Source organism: Drosophila innubila (assembly GCF_004354385.1).
Source record: "Drosophila innubila isolate TH190305 chromosome 3L unlocalized genomic scaffold, UK_Dinn_1.0 0_D_3L, whole genome shotgun sequence".
In the NCBI taxonomy this organism is placed as follows: Eukaryota; Metazoa; Arthropoda; class Insecta; order Diptera; family Drosophilidae; genus Drosophila; species Drosophila innubila.
The window spans coordinates 10,186,396-10,212,415 of record NW_022995376.1 but is presented as its reverse complement, the minus strand read 5'-3'; the positions used below and the strand labels follow the sequence as shown (position 1 = coordinate 10,212,415).

The window sequence follows — 26,020 nt, the reverse complement described above, 5'->3', positions numbered from 1 at the left end:
TTTCCTTTTCATATATGACCTTTTACATTTCTCGTTTAAATTTTTACTTCTCGCGATTAAAAACATTTTGTACAAACTTTTTTTTTAGCTGCTCCAGTTTTTCCAAAAAAATTTAATATTTTTTGCCGTGTGGCGCGCAGAGATAAATCCGGACTTATTACTCGCAAGGGGAGAAAGAATGATTTATATGTATACAAAGAGGGAGAGATTCATACGCGACTCTGACGAACTGACAGACTGACTGACATATGCCGGATTCCGTTTATTTGTTCAATTTGACTTTTTCACACTGCAATTCGTTTTTCGTTTAGACAAATAAATGTTTTTTTTTACCTCCTGAAGTATTACAGATTGCAAAAGTTTAGCAAGGATTGAACGTAATTTATATGCATTCAAATATTTTTATTTATCTATGCATTCATTCAATTTATATTTATAATGAACGTAAATTCATATAAAAAAAGAATTGTTTCAAATGTGTTAAGATATAAATTGTTTAATTTTCATAAGTATCTTCGTCAAGAATTTTTCAAAGCTTGACAAATAATTAAAAGATAATTACGCTAAAGCTATACTTAAAAGTAAATCCTTTATTATCACTCTTAAATATAAATACAATTTCATATTTGTTTTAACAACTTTGCTTTTCATTTTCGAAAACTCGTTGCAGGTATGACAAATGGCGGCGTACATGGACCCATTGAGGGCTACAACTCGTTAGATGAGATGACAACAACGCCAGCCATGGCGCCCACAATGCCCACCGCTGCGTATACGCATCCCAAATGGATGGAGCCGTATTTTGATCCCTCAACGCCCCGCAATGTGACCGCCCTTATGGGCAAATCCGCGTATCTGAGTTGCCGTGTGCGCAATTTGGCCAACAAAACGGTGAGTGGATACGGCAGGTGGCTAACAAACTTTTTGCTCGTTCGTGACGATCCGCTTAGCCTTTAAAGTTTTTGACATTAACCCACACTCCCTACATTCCGCCACTCACTGCTTTCTTTTTAACTGTTAGCTTATTCTCTCATGCGCTCAGCTTTGTTCTTGTTGTTGTTGTTGAGTTCGTGGATTCGCCAACCTGGTCGACATCGTCGCCTTGTCAAAATGTAATTCCCTTAGCATGACTGCAAAATTTTTAATTAGTTACACGCCCAACCAACCAAAGGAAGGCGCACTTTTTTTCCGTTGACTTCTTTTTGTTTGCTTCTGATTTTTCTTTTGTATTGTCTGTGCTACTCACTGTGCTGTGTTTTGGCCTAGACAGAAAACCTTTTCTTGGGCCGAACTGCGTCCTCCGAACAGCGCGCTTCCTCGTAAGTCCTAAGTCGGCATTAAGTTGTTTTCTTTTCTGAAATTTAGCAATTTTTGTATTCTGTCCTGTAAGCGCGACTGTTATTGCAATTGTTTTCCTTTGTTTATCTGCTTTAATTACGCCCCTCCCCCAGGCAGGCAACCCGGCTAAAAATGCTATTCATTTGAACTGCAAAATACCCTGTATGCATTTTAATAGCTAGGCTTTTCTCTTAAAACTTCGCAGAATATGGCTGCAGTTGTTGATTCTTAATTTTTTAAATATTTATATATTATTTTTATTTAAATTATTTTTAATGCATGCTTTTTGGCTACAGGGTATTATCAGCCCTACTTTCATTTTGAGCTTATTATTTCCATGCTTATACGAGTGCGGAAAAAACTTGGCAACATTTTTAATTTGACATATTTTGAAACATTTAATTAGCACAGAGGCTTTTGGATACCTTATCTTGAAGGGCATTTCAATTTTTTAATGAAATATGTAACAAATTTATAGAGGTAGAAAGTAGAGTACAATATTTTGTGTCTGCCTTTGTGCAAAAAAATAATTTTTATTTTCTATTTTTATATTATCAAATTTAAATACTTCCCTACGTAAATACTTCTTTTGGAAAGTCTAATGAATCTGAATAAATTGAGCAAAATTATTTCTTGTTTCTTCTGTATGCTCATCTATTTTTTTTATTATTATTATCTTTGTCTTTCATTTGACTAGAAAACAACATTGAGATAAGAAAACATCTAATTACGTCAACTGCAAATGTATTTAATCATTCATGCTTTTTTTTATTTTCTTTGCAACAATTTAAATGAAATGTTGGACTGTCAGCAACGGGCCGTCTGGGCGTGACAATTTTTATCGGCGTGTGGCAACATTTTTAATATGCGTGACAGACAAGTTTATGAATAATTAGGCAAGGCGAAAGTGTTGCACAGCACAATTAATCACAGTGGCGCCACGCAAAGTCTAACAGCACGTGCTTCGCTGCCCCGGATTGCAAAAGAGGTGCTCTGGGGAGGGGGGGAGAAGAGTCAGGGACTCACAGTGGCAAATGAGCACTTGGTGGGAAAGATTCGAACGCTCATTAACAAACAATGGCTGAGCACGCGGCGCAAAAGGCAAACAAACAGGACTCCAAATGCCAAAAACCAACAAACTTTCAGCACGCGCCGAGCTACCAAAGCACTTGACACAAATGCGCCAACAGCGAGAACATCAACAGGGGGTACGGAGGGAGCAGCAGGAGGGAGAGAGAGAGAGGGGAAGAAATAGGAGCAAAAAGAGTTGAAGGATTTGCAGCTTGCAGTTGCAGCAACTTTTAATTTCTTGCCAACACACAAAAGCAACGACGAGTGGCAACTGGCAACGCTGCCTGCCACACGTCAGCGACGACGACGCACTCTAGTGGGCGGGGAGATGGAAGGGAGTGAAACCCTTTTACAGCCCCTTTACACGACCATACCCCCAAATGGGTTGCACTGCAGGGAGATTGCACACTTTCAATTGCATTTAAGAGCGAAATTATTTAAACAATTTCAGGAAAATTGCACTTGCCGCATGCGTCAACAGCACTTGGGGCAGTCCGAGTTGAGAAAACCAAACACCAAACCGAAACGAACTCAGCTGGACATGTTGTGTGTGTTGTTACGTCTGTTATGTGTGCGAGGGTGGGCGGAAAAGTCATTGATCGAGGTGGGAAAGCAACTTTTTTTGATTTAAAGAAAATCAACTTTTCAACACAATCTTTTTTTTACAACAATTCATTTTTTAATTACAAAAAGTAACCACAGAAAATGAAACAGAGTAAAATAAATTTATGTAGAGTTTTTTTTTAAATTTTTACATTTTTGTAATGAAAAAAAAAAGTTTTGAAAGTTGTTTACTATAAATTTGTAGCAAAACTTCAACAGTCATCAGTTGATGGATTACAGTAACGAAGAAAATTCTAATTTGATTAAAAAAGTTGAAATTTCCTACTTTGGTCAATGACTTATCAGTCCACCCTCGTAGCTACAGTAGGGTTGAGGGCTGCTAATATGCCAGGGGCAGACGGGAAGAGCGAAGATATGCAAGGGAATTGCTAGCACCAGGGATACAGCTCAGCGATTGGACGTCGTTTCTGTTGTTGTTGTTGTTGTTGTTAGTGCAGAGCATACACTTGTTAATTACACTTTAATTTGTTGCGTAAAATGTTTGTTTAATGGCAGCCCCTGTCGACATGTTTTTCACACTTTTATACACTCATTGCGGTCCACATGCGGTGCACAAAACTGCCAAACTAAGGCTCCCACAGTGACTGTGTATAAGTATGTGTGTGTGTGTGTGTGTGTTAGTCGATGTTAAGGCCATTGTTTAGTATGCAACAACATTTCGTATAATTAAACACACGCACCAAAATGTGCCACGCCCAGTCGAAAAAGGGGCCAAGTTGTTAGTTTTGTGCACTTGTTGTGACTGTCAAGTGCGATAATTTTGCATTTACATTTGACTTAATAACTTGGGCATATCAAGTGCCAGACAGTGACAACCAAGGAGAGAGACAGAGAGAGAGAGAGAGAGGTAGGGTGTAGAAGTGTGTGTGTGCAGCTTACAAAGTTCTGTCTCAGCGCTGCAACTACTTAAAAAGTTTGTTATAATTAAGCAAAAGCTAAACTCAACTCAAAACTCAGCAGCAACAAACCAGACAAAACGAGCCAACCACTGAACCAGTGAACCACCAACACCACCATGAGCTGCAGCTCACGAATTCAGCTCAGATTCCTTAAGGATTACAGCCATACCGCCGTAAACTTGTCAAATTCAAGCAGCTCATGCGTGCGCCACATCATGTTGCTCATACGTCACGTACGCCAAGTTGCTGCAGCTGCACGGTCCGCCATTAACAATACGAATTGGAGAGAATACGCGATGGATGCGATCCTGATTAATCGCTGTAAGCCCCCGAAAATGGGACCGACATGAGCATCTCATTCGATTTTGATGGCACTGCGACGGCAATTCGTTTTTCAATTGCTACATTTTTAATGCCAACTCTTTGCCCACGGCAATAAACAAGGAAACCTTGGGTAGCAATACTCTGCATGCGCATCGATATGGATAGGATAGATTGAGGAACATACAGTTGAAAAAGAATCAATTTTATATTGTAATGAAACTTTAAATATTCTTAAAGAAATGATTCGCTTCAAAAAAAACTTAAATTTAAAATCATAAAATAATAAATCATATATAAATAATAATCTTAATATTAATTCTTTTCAATATTAATTCTTTTATTTATGAGCTCTTTAAAACAGTTGAGCAAATAAGTTATTTCTTAGCATAGCTTAAAGGATATCTACGTAGTCAGGCATTAATCAACAGTCTATCCTCTAGCAACATTTGGTTGACATTTTGTGCAATTTGTTTGTTTGTTTTCGCTTGTTGCAGGTATCCTGGATTCGTCATCGGGACATTCACATACTGACCGTGGGCGCATACACATACACATCCGATCAGCGGTTTCAGGCCACACATCATCAGGACACCGACGACTGGACGCTGCAGATAAAATGGGCACAGAAACGAGATGCGGGCATGTATGAGTGCCAGATATCAACGCAACCAGTTCGCAGTTATTTTGTTCGTCTCAATGTTGTCGGTGAGTGCAAAATCAAGTTTGAGTTTGAGTTACAGCCATAGACTTTGACATCGACATCGACAACGACATTAGGCTTTGGCTTGAGCTTCATAAAAAATCAAGCATTTGTCGCAAATAACAAAGGCAAAGGACACAAGCAAAAAAGTTGTTGAGCAAATAAATTACATACTGCAAACGAGTGAGGAACACGCACTACGACAACTTCAAGGATAACGGGAGGCATGAAGGCATGGAGGACAGAGAACTTGGTTTTTATACGACAATAATTTCATTTTATCTCGTAGTTTATTATTCTACAGTGTCAGGCCAGGAGGCCTCTCTCTTCCAGCTCCCTCTACAGCCTGCTAGCTTTTCAGTCTGCTTTTCTGCCTCGTTTTAACAACGTTTTTCACGTTCTCCATCTTCTTTTTCTTTCCCTTCTTCATCTCTATCTTTTTTCGGTGACTCGTCTGGTTTCGTTCACTTTTTTTCGGATGGCGTTCCCTGTTGACAGTGCCAACGGCGACCATACTTGGCGGACCTGACCTTCACGTTGATAAAGGCAGCACCATAAATCTCACTTGCACTGTAAAGTTCAGCCCTGAACCGCCGGCCTACATCTTCTGGTATCATCACGAGGAGGTAATTAAACTTTATTGTTACATTTCTGTGGCGTTTCTATTTTTCTTTGCATGTTTTTTTTATCTTAATTTTTTTGACATTTACTCTGGGCACTAGTTTAATTAATTCAACTAATACTTTAAGATTCAGACATTTAAATTGATAACAGACTCTGAAATGGTCCGAATGAATTATGAAACATTGAGCTGGAATGTCAAACGAAAGTAATCGATAATTAATCTGATTTGACTGTGTGGTTGCTTAAGTTCAACATATTAAAATTTATTTAGTAAATTTTATAAATCAACTCTAATAAATTACCTATAGCGACAAAATTCGATAACTAATAATCGATCAAAGAACAACGTGGCTTATCGTAAATGCCTTTGATAAATAATATCAGTTGATGCGCAAGTGACTGCCGATGACAATGGATTTTATCATCAACTTATGCGATTGCAATCACATCCGTTGCTTAATGCCAACTGTTGTCGGTTCGACATTGTTTCTGTCACTTTTCGTTCCCCTTCCCGCTTCTCATGCGACACTCAGTTGTTGGTAAATGAGTTAAAGGAGCTGCGTGTGGAGCTTATTGCAAGCCGTTGACATTATTTAAACTGTCAGCTGTTGGCAATTCAATGAGTAAATCAACGCTGTTGCATGACACTATGTAACTTGAAGTGAACTGGGTCAAAAGGTGCTTTTGGGGCACGCAATGCCGCTATTAATGCCGCTGACAAACAATTGAAGAGCACGAACATTAGTTGAGCAATGGAAGAAGCATTTGGTCATCCTACAGTTGGTCTCATTATCGCTTAGCTCCATGTTGCTCCTCAATTAGTTGTGTACGAGCAGTTGCTGGCTATTTAAGCCTGGCTAATTGCGAGGCATTAAAAGCGCTTAAATCTCTTCAACACAATGACAGAGAGAGAAAGCGAGAGTTGCAAGCTAATTGTTATGCAAATGCTTAACAAAACAGCCAGGTAAGTAAAGAGATGGGTAAAGGTCTGGCTAAAAGAAGGCAAAAACTTGCTGGCATCGTGTTAAAAAGTGCACAAATCCTGCTGCCAACTGCTGTAATAGTCAACTCCTCGTGTTTGGCTGCTCACTTCTTTGGCTGCCACTTGTATTCCTGGAATTTTCTAATTAAAATCCTTGCTGCAACTGCGACGCCATGCGCCACACAATTGTGTGCCTTGGGGCACAGGTGTGTATGTGTGAGTGTGTGAGCCGCAACCTGAGCACAAGCTGCACAGGTCCTTGCCCATGCTGCATACTGCACACGGATTATTTACGATCCATGCAAATTTGCTGTTAATTAGTTTAATGGATGGATAAACTTAGTTGATGCACTGCCTCACATTGCCTGCTTAAATGTATGCTTTTCTTTTTTTTTACTCGCGCACTTCCGCTCGCTAATTGTAATTAACGTGTTACATATTTCCTCTTATGCGCTCATCCGACTAAATCCCGTTTCCCGCTCTCGCTCACTCACATTTGCGGGCATTTCCGCTTTGGCTTGCGGCATATGCTGCTGCTGCGAGGGCAGCTCAGTAAGTTGAATGTATTTAATATATTATATTTGCATGTATAACTTTTTTATTTGATTCTAAATATTGAAAGTAAAGAGATAACTTATAATTTGTCGCCTTATAGATAAGACAATCAAAATTGGTTTCTGTAACAACGAAAATTGCTTTTCGTTTGCATTTGGCTTATTAAATATCTGTTGAGCAACTGTAATTTTTTTTTATCAACTTATGGGACAACCCTCGCTTACTAAGCCTTTGCATAAATGTGCGAGCGTTGAAAGTTTCGTAAGTTGCGCTGAGTGGACTTAGCCAGCTATTAGCTGGCTGTCAAAGCAGACTTTAGTCCAAAGTCCACGGATCCATGGCAACTGTATCGCATAAGTGTGGCACTTGTGTTGTATTGTTGTGGTGCCTCACCGCCCGCTCCCTCCTATTCCCTTTTTTATCTAGACAGACAGACAGACAGACATTTTTTGTGTAGTTTTTATGTGTTGTTTTAAAGCTCGATTTTTCTGCTTTGAATGCCACATAAATCGGTGGATGTCTGCACATTTCCAATCTTTACTCTCTCTTTTTTATTTTTGGCCATTGCCAGACAATAAAACAGCTGCAATTGCCAAAGAGTGGCAGGATGAGAGGGAGGGAAAGAATATGGTAAATTTTTGATGCAGTGCTGTCGGAAAATGCTTTTCCAATTCACATGAACGGCAACTGCAGATTCACAGGATGTCAGTTTGGCATTTAACAGTTGCCATTCGGCCTGTCACAGTGAGACCTCGCTTTCATTAACCAATTTGCTAGCAACAACAGCAACAACAACAATAATAATAACAGCAACAACTACAAAATTATAATACAAATACGAAATTTATGCTGATAGCGACGACAGAATGGGCTATAATAGCAACCAGACTGTTATTCCCCTCTCCCTCTCTCTGTTGCTGTTGATAGGCAAACTTTTTACTTGCCGTCGCAAAAGTTGTTATGCCAAAGTTTGGGCATTGTCATTGTTTTTTATACTCGTATCCACATTTCCATACCTCTAGGCCCCGCCCTGTTCTCTCCCCCTTCCTCCTAACAGCTCGGCATATACATTTTGCTATAGTCATCATTATCAGAGACGCCAACTTTTCTTTCATTTTTCATATTATTGCAAATGCCGTCGATTAGTTGAGATTAGACAGCAAATTATGCGCCAGATACCCTCTAGCCCTCTTTTGGCCCAGTTAGTTATCCTTGCCAGCCAGAAAAGGAATGGAAGTAAGCTTCTCATTTCCGCTTAAAGCTGTTTTGTCGTTGTTTCTTCATTTTTGTCCTCGCTGTCAGCAGCATGATGTGTTAATGTCAGTCCTCCATTGCCCTCTAATCTTTGCTCCTTGCTCTTTGCTCTCTGCCCTCTCTATGACACTCTCTGAACTTTCTCTGTCTGTATAGATATTGGCAAATTATTCGTGTATTTGTTTTTGTCAGCGCTTTCGGGCATATTCTCTCCACTTTGGATCTCAATATGCATTTGGATTTAGCCGTCGTTTTGTTCCTGACTTGATTACCCCGTACAGTAATCGATAATGGAGTTGACTTTGATGGAGGAGCATCATAATGAGTGGAGCACGAGCTAAATCTAGTTCATTCTCATTTGATTAACATATTTTTATGTATGTAACTAATTATTATGAGCCTGTCGTTATCTCCCTTCCTCGCTGCCTTTCCTACTCTTTTCCCGCTCACTCTAATTCTCTCAATATATAGAACCTTTGATGTCAGCGCTGTTAAGTCAACTTTAATCATACGCCCAGCCATCAATTTCCAATTAAAATCGCAATTTGAAACGCATTTTTTGCGACAGAGCGAGAGACGAGAGCGAGGGTGGGCTAAAAAGTAAACAGGACGCACTGACATGTCGCTGATTTGTAATGTCAGTCAAGCGCAGCTGTTGCTGTTGCTCTCCCCTTTCTCTCCCCATCTCTCTCTCTCTCTATACACTGTTGTCACACGCATTTGAAAATTACGAAAAAATAATGGCAAAAATACGAGATTCGCGTTAAAAAGCACGACAGCAGTAAAGCTTTCGCTTATTATTTTTGCCAGCAGCGCAGCTCCATCAAGTATCAAACAGCTAAACAAAACAAAAAAGTAAAGAAAAGAAAGCAAAAAAGAACATTTGAGACTACGCTTATTGTTCTCACATTATGTAGAATAAGCGTGGGAAGAAATGGGAGGATTTTACTTGGCCTTCAGTTACTTATCACAGTATTTTGGGCGTAATGCTCTTCCCTTTGCAGGTCATTAATTATGATTCATCAAGAGGCGGCGTGTCGGTAATTACCGAAAAGGGCGATGTGACAACCTCATTTCTGCTCATACAGAATGCAGATCTGGCCGATTCCGGCAAATACTCATGTGCCCCCTCCAATGCAGATGTTGCCAGCGTGCGTGTGCATGTACTAAATGGTAAGTACCTACTAACATCAGTGCACACATTTACAAATACACGAACATCAGCCAGATACACAGATACACACACACAAACGCACTAATACAACGACTGTCTGTGCAAAAAGTATTTTCTTGCTTCGTAGCGCCGCTTCTCTTGCAATGCGCACTACAAAATTAGACCGAACAAGCTGCAAAATGTTGCTGCCAACTGTGATCAACGACACGATACCCCTTACAGACTATTATCTATTGAATATCTACTTTATTTATTATTGTTTATTTTTCTTTTTTTTAAATTAAGTTAAAAAGTGACAAAGCAATTAATTTCGAAGTTCAATTTTAGCTGATTTCAATTTAAGTGTTGGCTTTAAATTAGCCAAGCATAGATTATTTTTTATACATATACAACTTTTTGTCCTGACTGAATCCCTGGCAGTCAACAGGAAGCGTAAACGGTAAGAGCTGACATTTTTACACTACATACATAAACAAATTTACTGTGGACTTAGACGTTTTACGAAGTTCGACCTGCAAATGTGCCAAAATCTATAGCCCAATGTGTAAAAGCTATCAGCTGCCAAAGAAACCGAAACCAACCGAATATCTCCGAAAAATGTATACAAATTTGGGAGATTTTGCCAAACAACACTCAGATTATTCGCCAAATTGACAGGGTATTATTGTGGCACAAAATGACAATTGTGAAAGCGTTACATTAACTGGCAAAGTGGCAGCCAGAGCTGCAGTCGTCGTACTCATGTTGCGTGCCTCTGTTGCTGCTGTTTTTGGCAGTTTAGCAAATTTGTGTGCGATTTCCAATGGGAAACTGCATGGGGTCGTCCCTAAAGGGGATAGGCGCCATGTTATTGGGTCCTGCAGGGCATTTGCAATTTTGAAAATATCCGTGACAGCGACAGAGAGATAGTGATAAAGATAGAGAGAGTGAAGGAGAGGGAAGCTCTAGCCTTGGGTCAGTTTATGAAGTCAAATACGTGTAGTGTGACGGTGTTGCATGTTCTTGTCATGTGCTTTACGTTGTTGCCTGTGGGGCAACTGACAACCGGCAGCCGGCAACGAGTGCCGAGTTGACTGGCAAAGACAAAGGTGACAAATCAGCTTAAAGCCAACGACACGGAATACCTGCTGGCTGAATTGCCACAAAAACAGCGTATCCGCCTTCAATTTGCCATTGTTCCGGCCAATTCTAGAGTTGCCAGCTGTAAGTTAAGCACATTTTCAGCCTGGAATGTAGAAATTGTACAGGATGCTTGTTCAAATCGCTTGATTTCCTCACGGACTGGCCACATAAAAGAACTGCAGCACGTAAATAGAACGGGACAGCAACAATGGGAACTGATACGTCTCCTGTCAAGGAATTGCCCCAAATGTTTTGTTGTCGCTTGATGTTGCCCCAGACGACAGATGTTGCTTTCGTGTTTTGCCACAAATGAAACACATAATCGCATCAATTATGAGCAAATTAATTAGCACACTGCGGTTAATTGCAGCCAAACGAGCCAAGTGAGTGGCAGCACTTGACCAGAAGAGCATGGAGAGGGGAGAGGGGAGAGGGGATGACAAAGACATACGGATGTATACGGATGCTGGCGACGTTAACAAATTGCAATCGGGAAAGCTAAGAGCTGTGAGCTGTGAGCTGGGACACAACTCTGGCAAGGAATTGTTGCAATTTGCCAGCATAATCGCTGTCGATCGGCGTGGATTTGACACAGTTAAAATAAATTACGTAATTGTGAAAGGGAAACACGAACAAAAACAACAACCACAACAACAACAACAACATTAAGAGGAAACCGCACAACAATACTCGTACAATGGCAAGTGACAGCATACAGAATGGCATGCAATTTAAGCCTTGGTCCACAACAGTTGGCAATGGATTGGGACCGTGGCTAGAGCTTGGCTGGCACGTTTTTCAATCATGCTAACGGCACCATGATGACCAGTCCTAACTCCCACTTACTCTCTCTTTCAACCTCCCACCTCCTTGCCTAGCCGCAAATGGACCGCAAATGGCAACGTACGGAAATGCATTGATGTTGCTATTGTAAACGTTTGCCAGCCCATTATGCATGAATGCATAGAAAATACGTAGTGTCACACACATACATATATACACACACACACACACACACACACACACACACACACACAAGTATTCACTTGAATGCAGGTACAGATGGCCGACAACAGCATAATAAAGTGGCCCGCAATGCAAACGAGCTTCGGGCCACGCGTTTACAATCCGAATAGCACATAAAAACACAATTGCCACCACCTTTATTCAATATATCGAAGCCATTATACTCTGTCACTAGTTTCCAGCTACAGATTGTTTCACTCTTTAACATTTAACATTGGTAATTTTATTCAGTTGTAAAATATTAAGTATACGTATTTGTACAAAATTAATTCAATCATATAGTATATTAAAAGATTTCAAAAAAATTTACCACACTACTTAGAAGCCTGCATTTCATATATTTAATTACATAACAAACAAAATGTAAGTGTATACATATTTCATTGATAAATTTATCCATTTACTGATTTATGTTCTATAAGTTGTAAAGACTTTTTTTTTAAATTAATTTATTTTTATATTTTTTTTATTATGTTAATTGAAATATTAGTATATCACAGGCTATGAACAAGTCAAACTGATTTAAGATTAAACTAGCAAAGATTATTTCAATATTTCTGTTAAACTTAATGTATAACACTCTTTTACAGAAGAACATTAAATCTATACGAACAAAATTGTTTTTATAAATTTTATTTTAATTAATGAAAACAATTAAAATTAATTATAATTGAATTTTTCACAATGAACTTAATTAATTGTTAAAATTAAATAGAGCCAATTGTTAAATAATTCTCAAATATGTAAATGTTGTTACTTTGTATGTCAAGCGTTTTATATAGACAGTTGTCAGTGATATTGTTGTTGAAAAGTTATTTTGCATGACACTCGCTCAGCCATTGGCATTCCATGGATACTTCGATGACTAACCACAGCAAAATCAGGCTATCCCTCAAAGCAACTCTGCGGGCGAGTCTGCCTCACTCTGTCACTCCTCCTCTCTCCCTTCCACATTGTGTGTTTGGGCTTTGGGGCAACAATGTGGCTGCGATTGCTGACAGTCACTAGAATTCACGCGTTAATGGCATTAGCAACAGCAACAGCAACAACAACAGCAACAACAACAGCAACAACAATAGCGTCAACAAGGCAACCCACAAGTTGTGACAGGCAAACAAAACGCAGCCTTCGTTTTGACCAGCAACGTGCAACATGGACGAGACCCAACTTGTTGGCATGACTGACATACACATGCCGGTCATGTCACTACAAAGTTGGCATAACAAAGTGCAACAGGGGCAGGACAGTTGGGGCAGCACATTCTCAGCATCTAGGCTTTTTTGAGAGGGCTGTGTGGCATGCTACGCACTTATTGGCAGAAAGTTATGTGTAATACTCGCATGGAGAGCCTACTTCGACTACAAAAGCCTACATCCGTTGCACAAAAGAGGCTTACAGAAAGAGGCAGGCAGACAGTCTTCTGTCTCTCTCTTTCATTTAGTCTCCTCAATCTCGTTTTCATTCCAAACTGCTGGCGCTTTCATTTTCAGTCAATCTTCGTATGAAGTGAGCAGTGGTATCCAAATCAAATATCCTTCAATGAAAAGTAGAATTTAAGAGATGACTCCTACACTGTGCTACAACATTTTACATATTTCAATAACTGAAATTTGTTAATAGAAACATCAATGCCTTATAAAACTATATTCTCACCAGATGTTGACTCTAGCAACTTGAAAAGAATAAACTATTTTTTACAACTTATTATTACCTTGAAGTGTTGTGCAACATTTGCTATCTCTGTGTTATCTAACCATTTACACCTGCCTCTAAGCGCAATCATTTATCATCAATTAAAACATTCTTGTGTGGTTTTCCTTAGTGTTCATTTCAGTTTAATAGTTAAAAACAATGTAAAGTTATTGATTATCCGACTACCAGTTGCTTAAAACAAAGGTTTCTGTATTTCTTTGTTGTTGAATTTCTATATAAAATTCCAAATATTTTATTTCATTTAAAAATAACAATTTAATTGCCAAAAAAAAAAAAATAAAATTTCAAGCAATCAATGAATTTCTCAAAATTGAGTTTGCAACCAGTGTGCATTGATTCCGTAGTTGAGTATGGATTTCAGTCTGGCATTTGAATCAAAGTGAGGTCTCATGCTGCACTTGGCACCTGCTTAAATGTGTCTGCTGGCTCCTCAATTTGGCTTAAAATTGAGCATGATGAAAATTTGTTGCCCGTCGTTGGATTCACGCTCCTTACCATTACTTTCCCCTCTTTTGCTTGTGCGTGCTCCATTCAATTAATGTCGTTCCTATTTTAGTAGTTCAGCGCATGTGGCAGCTGCTGCGGTTATTTGTGACCTTTCAGAGGGGGGGAAGCTGAAGTCATATTGATATTTGTGTGACAGGGCACAAAGCCTTCGTCGGGGCGTAGTTTACACTTGAGAAATCAAACGAAAGCCCCTGACCGAATACATATCACATGCGCTGGCAATCAGAGTCCAGGATAAATGTCCTGCCAGCTGCTGTTGCTGTTGCTGCTGCTTCAGTTGCTTTTTGCTTCAGCTGCTTCTTTTTGCTTTGGCAACAAAGTTCAACTTTCGATTTATTTTTGCCAGTTTGAAATTCCATGGCTATTTGTGTAACGCTTTTGTTGTCTCCCAGCGTGTCCTGTGTCGTGTCCTGGCTTAGCTGCCACATTGCCATCGCTGCTGCAGCACCTGCAATAATGCCAAAAGGCTCGCTACGCTTTCCGGGCGCTCTCATCAAATGCCAAATGCCAAGGAGCACTCGGAAACGGCAGACGTAAACGCAAAGCCTTGACCTAAGCCCGGACAACCGAGCTGAACCTTAACTTGAAGCGGCCTACTAAGAAACAGGACACTCGCCAGCAGCAGCATCTGAGGCAGGAACAGAGGCAGAGACAGAAGAAGAGGAAGAGGAAGAGGCAGAAGTCAGTCCACTTCGCACGGTTCGCTGCACGTATCGAAGTCAAGCTGCCCTCCCTAACCCCAGAGTCTCACAAATCCTTTGGCCAACTTTGGCTCATACTGCAATATACTCTACCCTTCTCTCTCTCTCTCTCTCTCTATCTGTATCTCTCTCTTCCTCTTCATCTTTCTATCGCTGTGAGTATGTAGGGATTAGCTTTGTATTTTGTCACAGGAAATTACATTTCGCCTTAAGGATGCCAGAGCGCAAAAATTTCGTTTCATTGTTTGCACGTGTGTGTTGCTGTGTGTTTGGTTGTGGGTGTGGATGTGAGTGTGCAATGACTGTAATGGCATCATTCGGGCTCTGGTTCTGGCCAAAATGAGGTGCATGTCCTGTGCGACGCTTAAGGATTGCGACTACAACTATATATATGTGTATGTTTAGTATGTTGTTGTCCCTCTATCTAATCGTGTGTACGTGTACAAATGGCGTCGTGTGAGCTCAGCTTCACTTTCATCTTATCCCAGGGAGTCCTACATCTTTCCCTGCCCCTCTGCTCTGCTCCTTGCCACACCTGACCAACTTTCTATCGTTTCAGCTGCAGCAGCAAACGTAACTTTGGCTCCATTAGTATTTACACTACAACTTCGACTACACACACACACCTTCTCACTCCTTCTCCTCCTCTCTCTCTTGTGGTTACATCTCCTGGACAAAAATAACGGCTTGTTTCCTGCTGCTGCTCCTGTTGAACCTGTGTCAACCAAATTTCGTTCAACACTTTGCTATTTGCCAGAGATAGGTTTCTTTTGTAGGTGTGTGTGTATTTAAATGACAATGATGCCTATATGTTGATAGGCAACAACTAATACACTGCCCAAAAGCCAAACAATTCGCATTTTAATTTCAAATATTCTCTCATTCCCATATGACAACTGATAGCTCAGAGAATTGGGGCAACTAATCACAATAGAAGTAGTTTGGGCTAGTTCTATTCACAATCCATTTTCATTATTCTGCTCGACTGAAATTTCCAATTGAAATGCGAATATTCGAGCTAAAAAATATCCAAATTCCTCTGGGATATGCATTAATTAATTATAGCCAGCTGAGAGGAGTTTCAATTACAAAATGGAAAGAAAAGACTTTCAATAGAGTTCTAGTTGCATAAACCAAGGCAGTTATGTTAACAGTGCGTATACATAATGGGTGTTTACTTTACTTTAACTTGTCTAAAAACTCCTTTAAAAGTCATTTTCTTAAAGATTAAGTTCTCTTACTAAAAGCAAGACAAAATCTTGGTTGGATATATTTTATTTGTGATTTCAACTATATTTACATTGAATATTTATTTTTCTCCGTCAACACTCTCAACTGTACTCCCTTTTGAATTTAGTTTTATTTCAATTAACTCTAGCTTGATTCATTTTGCTCCTATGAAATTTTATTTTGATTTCCCAAAAGACTTTAAACTCTTTCCTTTTCGGTTTTAAATCAACTTCAATTTCATTTTGTTTAGTGTATTAGCCACAACTAGAGTTGGGGTTAAAAACTTTAGCCATAACTTATGATAACATTTCCGTGCGCGTCTAGGCCTCAGTATCGTTTGCCTGATGCCTTTCCCCTACCCACCACTCTCCCCCCCTTTCATCTCAGAGTTCACGCAGAGTCAATCCTTAGAGATTGCCGTCTAACATAATTTGTGCCATGTTCAAACGAAAGCCGTCTGAAAGCCCCAGGAAGTCTACTGCTACACTACACACACCCATACACACACCCACACACATACCACACTCATACATGCACACACTCACAAATCCGCAGCTAATAATATACGGCTTTTGTTTATTAGATTCATACATTTTCCAGGCAAGTTGCGACATGCGTATACGTGTGTGGACGTGAGTGTATTGGTGTGGCACTCATTATGTTTGCTTTTATGGTCGCACTGTGTGCTCCGCTCCAAGTAGCACCCCCTTCAACCCCACTCCCCATTGCCCAACCCCTAATGCAGGCCCAATGTTCCCCTATTGTTTGGTTGTAGCTTCTGCCTGAAGTGATTTTAATAAAATTGGCAACGCGTGTAGGTAAAAACAAGATGGCTTACAAAGTGGATCGTGGGGGGCGGGGGGCGGGGGTGTAATGTAAATCCTGACCAGAAATCGCTGCCGTTGGCACATTTTTTTGTGTTGTTGGTCTATGACGAAATCGAGCACAAATTGCATGATTTACGTAATGGAATAAATAAAATAAATTGCTTAATTTACTGATAAATTACTTGCGCACACAAAGGCACAATTTACGCACAGCATTGGCGACACATCTGACGTGCATATGTGTGTGAGTGTGTGTGTGTGGAAGGAAGAGAGAGAGAGGTAGGCTTAAGGTTGGTTGTTGGCTTTCAGCCTACTTGTTCAACACATACCTTTGTCATTTCGTTCTGTGAGTGTGTGTGTGTGAGTGTGTGAGTTTACATGTGTGTTTGTGTGTTGTGGTTGGTTCTTTTACTTTGGCACTTTTTCTGAGATTAATTTCGTAAACGAGGCAGGGACAACAGATATTTGGACAATGGCCACTGCAGCTGGCCAACAGCTTCCAGGGAAGCCGCCACAACCGCAGGCAAGGCAACGCACCCAACACACATAAACACACACCCGCACATACCTGATAGTGTTGACAGAAGCTTACACTCAAAAAAGCTAAATTGGCAAAGAAAGAAAGTTGCTAAAATGAGCTAAAAAGGGAAGTAAATGTGTTAAAAAAAAAGGTAACTAAAATGCACAAAAAAAAAGTTAATTTAAAATTTAATCGAAATATTCACAATGATTCAGATCAAGTTATTCATAATTGTCTCAGTATTTGGCATGTCTATGAAATGTTTATCTGTAAAATTTAAATTTAAAAAACAAACCTTTTTTTAATATTGCATTTATGATTTATGAATAGACTTTTTTGAGCATTCTGGTTTTTCCTAATGTATAAAGGGATTAAAAACATATAAATTGAAAATAATGTAATATGAAGTTTGAGCCAAAACAAGCTGAATTTAATTTTAAAAATTATAGGAAAATACTTAGGAAAATGAAAGATCATTTATATTATTTAATCTGCTATATCTAGTAATAAATAAGCTAAAATGGCAACACTGACACCTACAGAAATGTGTAAACTATGGCTACTTAAACTAGAAATACACAGTTACATGGCAACGTGGCAGGGACATGGACACACCTGGCCGAAACGACTGGTAACCTCATCCTGGTCAGCTTCCTGCTTCCTTCTTCCTGCTGGCCATGTCCAATGCGACTCGACGCTTATTTGTAGCTGACCTGCTTCAATCCCCGTTCGCCGCTCTGCCCCTCTCCTTACCTTACTAGTAGCTAACTTGCATATTTACGAAAGATTTATGCCAAAAGCTAATTTCATGGAAAAACGTATTGTTCTTGCCTCAGTGCCCTTTGCTTGTGTTCGTGTGTGTATGTGTGTGTGTGTGTGTGACTAGATATACTAATCTGTGTGTGTGTGTGTTTTCAGGTCAAACAAAAGCTGCTTGGCTATTAAACTGAAAATGGCAGGTTTGGCTGCTGGATTTGGTTCCAGGCTAATTATTTATGTTAATCGCTCTCTAAAGACGCTCAATATATCAAATTAGCACAGATTTATTATGTGCAACGGAGCAAACATATTTCTAACTATATATTTATGCATATATACAGTTGATTATTTATCTTTTATCTTTTATATAAACTTTCAGTTGATTGACTAATTATTGTAATCCCTTTTACACGCTGCAAATGAGTTGATGAAAATGGTTTATTATGCATTATGCTAGAACCTTAATTTAGTTAAATGAGTTGGAGGAATAAGGTATTTTTCCGCTCTAAGAAATCCCCCAACGTTTGCAGCTGACTTGGCCAAACAAACTAATCGAAAGTCATTCGACTGCATCACAGGTCACTGGACAACAACAACAGCAAAGACAATAGCAACAACAACAAAGCTGATTAAAGCACTTGCAATTTCCCCAAGCTAATCTCAAAGGATATGTGGTGCTGCATCCTTTTTACCCTCTTTGCTCTCCTCATTCCTTTCATCTTTCTCTTTTGCTTTCTATCAATGTCGTCGCTCTGCGTGCTGCCAATTCGAATTTTCAATTGAAATTTACTTTTAATATGCCCCCAACTGTCTGTCTATGTATGTATGTGATTTTGTATGTGAGTGTGTGTGTGTGTGTTGGTGTATGATTGAAGCAGATAACTAAGCACAACACGATGCCAAAAATGTACAGTTGAACCCATTGCTGGAATAGCCAAAGCGGATATCAAAATTTAATTAAAATTTCATTTTGCAATTCTGGCATACTCGCCTGCCACTTGCCACTTGCCACTTGCCCCTTGCATATGCGAATTGCCAGCATTAAACACAATGCAGCCCTTCCAATGTTATGCACTCCAAATTCCAGCTGCAACGGTACAGGGCAAACTCAATTATGAGGAACTCAAAGCATCCGCCAGAAGCACACAAAAAAAAATGGCACCAAAAAAAATTCGATTATCTTGGCTCGTTGGCCAATACGATGGATCCCCCCCTCCCCCGCAGCTCGCGCAATTTTCAACGAGCATTTTGTCATTTCCAAATTTGTCACTTGACATGCGGCAGCAAAAACAACACAAAAAAAAGATTGTGGCAAGTTGACTGCCACTGGGAATGAGACGAGTATTCGAAATGGGATTGTGATTGGCCATGGTGTTGTTGTTGTTGTTGTTGTTGCTGCTGTTGTTGTTGGTGTGGGTTACACGGCACATTCAGTGGCATAATGTTGGCTTTAGCATTAATGTCAGTCAATTCCACGGCACATGCCACACAGTGAGAGTCAACTAGTCCTTGCTTTTCTGTTGGGGATTTTCACGAATGTGATTTGAAAATCAAGTTTTTCTGTTTCCATTCTGTTTTGAGACCCTGTACCTAAAACTCTGAAATGGTCTATAAACTAAACACAAGGCTTATTAACTTTAATATGTGTGCTGTAATTTAAATTGCAGCTCTGCAAACTACATTTAAATTTGTTAGTTAAATAATGTGATAAATAAATAACATAAACCAACCTTTACAATTAATGTTCAATCTTTGAAAAATATCGAACCGTTTTCTTTTTATAACAAAATTAAATTCCAATTTTTAAATGGACTACCCTTTATATAAATTTTTTGAAATAATATTTGTATTATCTGTAGCATAAGTACAGGGTCTCTCAAAGTCAAGTTTGCTCGACTGTAACCATTGCTATTAGTTTTTTTTATGTTCGTTATGTGCGAGTGACTAAAGCGCATCAATCATTCAGTCGAGCATCAAGTGAGCTGAAGTGTATAGTAAATGTCACTGGCTTGGCCAACAGGGTCAACAGGGCCAGAATGTCACATGCCACATGCCGAGAGAGACAGAGAGAGAGAGAGAGAGAGAGAGAGCAACCTGCTCCCAAGTCCATTCCTGGCTATTGGACTTTCGTTTTGTCCAGGCATTTCCGCATTTTCGCATTGCCCCTTCGACTCAAAGTGGCTCAGAGTTCAGCTCTTGGCCAACTTCTAGCTCCTGTTTATGCGTTGGTCCTTTTTATGAATTACAAATTTAAGAGCATTACGTAAACGGAATAAATAGATTTATTCACAAACTCACTTTTCTCATACGGTTGCTGTCTTGAGAACGAATGACAGGAAAAGGAAAATTCTTCATATCTTCATGAAAATGCAGATTAAAAATACACACACACATATGTCTGTGTGTGTGTGTGTGTTGTTATTTAATATTTGTATGTTTCACTTTGCTGGCAAAGCTCTTGTTGTTGTTGTTATCGTTGCAATTACCTTTGGCCCAAGGGTCATACATGTACGTAAGCCAGCTATGAGCCAGGACCAAAGCAAGGACTCGGCGTCCTTTCGCTCGTTTCATGCCTGTTGCAGATGTCCTGCTGTGCTGTGACTTTTGTGCAGGTGAGTTACCCCAGGTGACATATTCATTTGTTTGGGGGCATTTTGATTATTTCAAACGAAGCGAAAATCCGTTAGTAACTTTGGCATTTTGACAGGTGGTCTCTCTCTCTCTCTCCATCTGTCTGAAATTTTTTGCGCTGTGTGTGTTTGGTAAATGGTAATTTACTTGCCAGACATCGTTCTGCTCTAAGTGTGTGTGTCTGCGTGTTGCCAAAAATTACATTTCGTTTATTAATTAAACACCAATTTGGCTCGCAATTCAATTAGGCGCCGTCCTTTTGCGCCAATATTAATTCGCTGCAATTTGTGGCGCATTTATTTAAAACAAATAAACCGCATAAACGCTTTATTTAATATTCACACCACATGAACTGCCAGACTCAAAATAAATATATTTTCATAAATTTATTAGTACTTTGTACAATAACCACTGAAATTTATCAAATTCGTTTTAAAATGGCACAATACTGACAGATGGAAACACTTATTAGCCTATTAAATTAATGGAAACATGCGGTATAATTAGATTTTAATTTGATTTTAATATATTGAATTGTACACTAAACGATAAACATTTTATGGAGAAAAATTTGGCGAACTTGAGGTCTTGTTTATTGTCAATTGACACTTTCATTTTATATTAATTACATTTACTTTCTTACTGGTCAAGCTGCAATTGTCAAATTCATTTATCTCAGCTTTAATTGCCGCTCCTCTGTTTTCTCTTTCCATCTATATTTCCCTCTCTATCGCTCGCTGTCCTTAATTTTTTTTCATACTCACATACCACTGTTTTAAAATTATTTGAAAACATTTTTACCGCATTTCAAACCGTGTCATAATCAAAAAAAAACCTCATAAAAAATAATTGACTACCTAATAATTTGCTTTTTGTGCATATTCTGTTTGTTGTATTGAAAAAATGTTTTGCATTTATAGTTAACTTTGCGCTCTTGTTTTGCTTTAATCAATTTAGACGCCAATTTGTTGGTTGATTTACAAAACAAAAAAAAAGACATTACAAAAAGGTGAAAAAACTCATCCATTTGGCTGGGGACCTTAGTTCCTCGTAGTTATTTCGACATTGTGTATTATGTGCCCCACGGGCGGACATTCCTCTTCCATCTTCTGCCCTTTTTGCACCTCATCCAAAACAGTTTTCAGCAATTTTCTCTATCGCTGTGCAGTCACATTCCCTGCCCAAAAAAAAAAAACGTGGAAAATAGATAAAAACGTGCAGCATATTCAAAATTGAAACATGGAAAATCGTGCAATGTTTTTTTAACATTTTCGCACTGTTTTGTTTTGTTGATTTTCCCCCTTTCATTTTGTTTTTTTTATGTGTCGCGGAGAGGTGAAGTGAGTTGGGGACATAGGCGGGTCACAGTTCATTGTTTTACGTGACGTATTGTTGGATAAACAAATGTTTATGTTTTTGCTTACTAAGCTGAGTATTTGTTAACGTTTTTATGCAGTTAAAGGGAACAGAGAAAGAGAGAGGGGGAGTGAGGAATAAAGGGGGAATCTAAATGCGGCTGCAATTTCGTTTTGATTGGGGAACGTGAAGCGCTAGATGAAAAAACTCATTGGAGCGTTGCAGTTGCTGAGAGTTGGCAAAAGTTGAAATAGATAAAAATTCGCATATTGCAGCAGTTGCAAACGTAGCTGGAAGGGAGGGGAGCGAAGGGGAGGGACGGGGCGGGGCGGGTGAGTGTTGCTGGCCAGTGAAAAGTGAAAGCAACTTTTGGCGGTCAGTTGGCTAATTGAAGGCTGCCCCACAAACTGTAGATAAAAGTGTTGCATGCCACCGGGTCGAGCTGAGCTCTTATGAACAATTTAAAGCAAATGCCACTGCTGCTGCTGTGTTGCATGCCACACGAAAAATTTGCTTAAACTTAAAAGCATTTGCTTTTAATTAAAAATTTCCACTTGCCGCACTTTGGCGCCACACTGGGAATTACTTACAAAAACTAACAGTACACACACACATAATCAATTTTGCTATGCAATTTTAATTACAAATTGTGGGCGTGGTGGTCAGAACACACATACGCACACTGTGACAGAGAGAGAGACACACACACACACACATGTATTCCATTGGGGCATTAAGAGGCGTGTGTAAATAGCTGCATAATGAAAATACTGTTGGCTCCCAAGGCGTTTGCCACGCCTCGTTTGGCGTACTTCAAGCAATGAGTGACACATGGACAGTGAGAGCGAGAGCGAGAGAGAGAGAGAATGAGACAGTGTCTGCAAAAAGTTAATACACATGACGTGCAACAAATTATATTTATCGCGCATCGGCAAGCATCAAATTATCAGGACGCACCACCAACCGCAGCAAGGACCTCGTCGCGGCTGCTGTTGCCGTTGTTGCAAATTGATGCTTAAGGACAATTTTCACTTCATTACACGCTGCTGCTGCTGCCACAACGACCACTGCCACCTATTTTCCTTCCTTTTTCTTCTACCCTTCGCTTCAACTATTTTTTCATGCAATTTTTTCCCCGGCTTTTCGCTCGGCGATTAATTCTCAAGTGTTGCTTAAGCAGCAAAACATGCAACAACAAGAACAACATGAAAAAAAAAAATAAAAACGGCGACAGTCGCTGCAGTTGCTGCCACCGTGAAATTACAAATTGCGCCTTCTGGCCATAGATGGCGCCACTGCTCGTCGCGCACCTTTGACATGCTTAACTTAATAAGAAAAAGTGCCATGTTGTACATCATTTAAAAGCAACACCCTAAGGCGCACACATACACATACATATATATATAGAGACTCACACACACACACACACACATGTGCATAATTAATTGTGATTGATAGAAGAAATTACTTGGCGGGTTTTCTCAACTTGGTCTAAAACAGATGGCAACAGCAGCAGAATTATGCCAAAAGGCAAGATGAAAAATCATTTCACAAACTGTCCCAAAAGCCAGGCACACCCACACATACACACACACACACACACACACACACCTGGCAACAGCAAATGGGACATCATAAAGAAACTCAATTTGTTGCCGCTTGGGCGATTTGTTTGCCACGCAAATGAACAAAACGTAGAAACAAGCAAAATGGCCAACTTGTAGGTGTAACTGTAGATATGTTTAAGTCTCTGTGTGTGTATTTGTATGGTTGTGTTTGTGTTTGTGTTTGTGTGTGACTGCATATGCAGCAAAAAAGCGTTGGCCATTTTAATTTATGTCGCTTGGCTAAGCTGCTTACGTTGGGCGCCAGAAACGCCCGAAAAGGACTCAGAAGGCAGCTTCCTCCTTTATCCCACTTCACCTCTCTTCAACATCCTGCACTACACTTCACCTACAGCAGCAGCTCCAAAATATCCTTAAAATATAGTCAAAGACTAAAAACAATGGCTTAAGGCCATGCACTGGCTAAATCTATGCTCTTTTTATATGCGACTGTAAATGTATCTGTATGTGTGTGTTTGTGCATGTGTAAATGTGTGTTAGTGTATAATTCTCGAGCAAATTGAAAATAAACGCTGAGCACTGACGGAGAAAAAACGTTGCTACTTTTTCTACTACTTTTTGCCTCGTTTATCTAAATGTGTATTTGTGTGGGTGTGAGTGTGTTTTTTATGTTTGTGTGTATTAGTGGGCTTAGATGTTGCCAAGTTCTCGTTGCTAAACTATTAACATTCAAGGGTTAGTTAAACTGGAAGCGAATTCGTAAGCGAAATAAATTATTTTTCTCTTTATTAATTTAGAAAATTAAATTTTTCGATCATTATGGCCAAGACTCCATTTCCTTATATCATAATTGGTATAAAACTACACAGGTCAAATTCGATAAAAGTTTTGACTTCTAAAGTTGCTAGATCAAAGGTTCGACCAACTTCAATATTTCATAACTTTGTCAAAACTGGACGGATTTTCAAGCGGAATGTCATTTTGATCATGTTTTGGCCTCTGAATTCATTCTGCATACAAGTTTTGTTCATTTAGAAAATTTGATTATTTTCGACCTAGGCTCGATTTTAATGCTAAGGGTCCCCCCTTTGATATTTTGAAAATTGAAAATTTTAAATCTTAAGTTTTCACATTTTATCAACTCCTTATATCGTTATTAGTATAAAACAACACTTTAAACTTGATTGTGAGACCTTTCATTTTTCTGTAAAAAATCATGTGAAATCTGACAAAAATTTTGACTTGTAAAGTTGCTAGGTCAAAGGTTCGACCAACTTCAAACTTTCATAACTTTGCCAAAACTGTGCCGATTTTCAAGCGGAATGTCATTTTGATCATGTTTTGGCCTCTGAATTCATTCTGCATACAAGTTTTGTTCATTTAGAAAAAATCATTATTTTCGACCTAGGCTCGATTTTAATGCTAAGGGTCCCCCCTTTGATATTTTGAAAATTGAAAATTTTAAATCTTAAGTTTTCACCTTTTATCAACTCCTTATATCGTTATTAGTATAAAACAACACTTTAAACTTGATTCTGAGACCTTTCATTTTTCTGTAAAAAATCATGTGAAATCTGACAAAAATTTTGACTTGTAAAGTTGCTAGGTCAAGGGTCTGGCCAACTTCAATCTTTCATAACTTTGCCAAAACTGTGCCGATTTTCAAGCGGAATGTCATTTTGATCATGTTTTGGCCTCTGAATTCATTCTGCATACAAGTTTTGTTCATTTAGAAAAAATCATTATTTTCGACCTAGGCTCGATTTTAATGCTAAGGGTCCCCCCTTTGATATTTTGAAAATTGAAAATTTTAAATCTTAAGTTTTCACCTTTTATCAACTCCTTATATCGTTATTAGTATAAAACAACACTTTAAACTTGATTCTGAGACCTTTCATTTTTCTGTTAAAAATCATGTGAAATCTGACAAAAATTTTGACTTGTAAAGTTGCTAGGTCAAGGATCTGGCCAACTTCAATCTTTCATAACTTTGCCAAAACTGTGCCGATTTTCAAGCGGAATGTCATTTTGATCATGTTTTGGCCTCTGAATTCATTCTGCATACAAGTTTTGTTCATTTAGAAAAAATCATTATTTTCGACCTAGGCTCGATTTTAATGCTAAGGGTCCCCCCTTTGATATTTTGAAAATTGAAAATTTTAAATCTTAAGTTTTCACCTTTTATCAACTCCTTATATCGTTATTAGTATAAAACAACACTTTAAACTTGATTCTGAGACCTTTCATTTTTCTGTAAAAAATCATGTGAAATCTGACAAAAATTTTGACTTGTAAAGTTGCTAGGTCAAAGGTTCGACCAACTTCAAACTTTCATAACTTTGCCAAAACTGTGCCGATTTTCAAGCGGAATGTCATTTTGATCATGTTTTGGCCTCTGAATTCATTCTGCATACAAGTTTTGTTCATTTAGAAAATATCATTATTTTCGACCTAGGCTCGATTTTAATGCTAAGGGTCCCCCCTTTGATATTTTGAAAATTTAAAATTTTAAATCTTA

General features: G+C 39.0%; 1 protein-coding gene across 1 annotated transcript in view; it reads left to right on the top strand.

Annotated features, from left to right (window-relative positions):
- Positions 1 to 26,020, top strand: part of LOC117787024 (hemicentin-1) — an 88,184-nt gene that overhangs the window by 49,395 nt on the left and 12,769 nt on the right. Inside the window, exons 3-6 of the mRNA XM_034625464.1 lie at positions 671 to 891; positions 4,751 to 4,961; positions 5,455 to 5,582; positions 9,376 to 9,544. Coding sequence (XP_034481355.1) covers positions 671 to 891; positions 4,751 to 4,961; positions 5,455 to 5,582; positions 9,376 to 9,544 — 729 coding nt within the window. The remainder of the gene's footprint in view (positions 1 to 670; positions 892 to 4,750; positions 4,962 to 5,454; positions 5,583 to 9,375; positions 9,545 to 26,020) is intronic.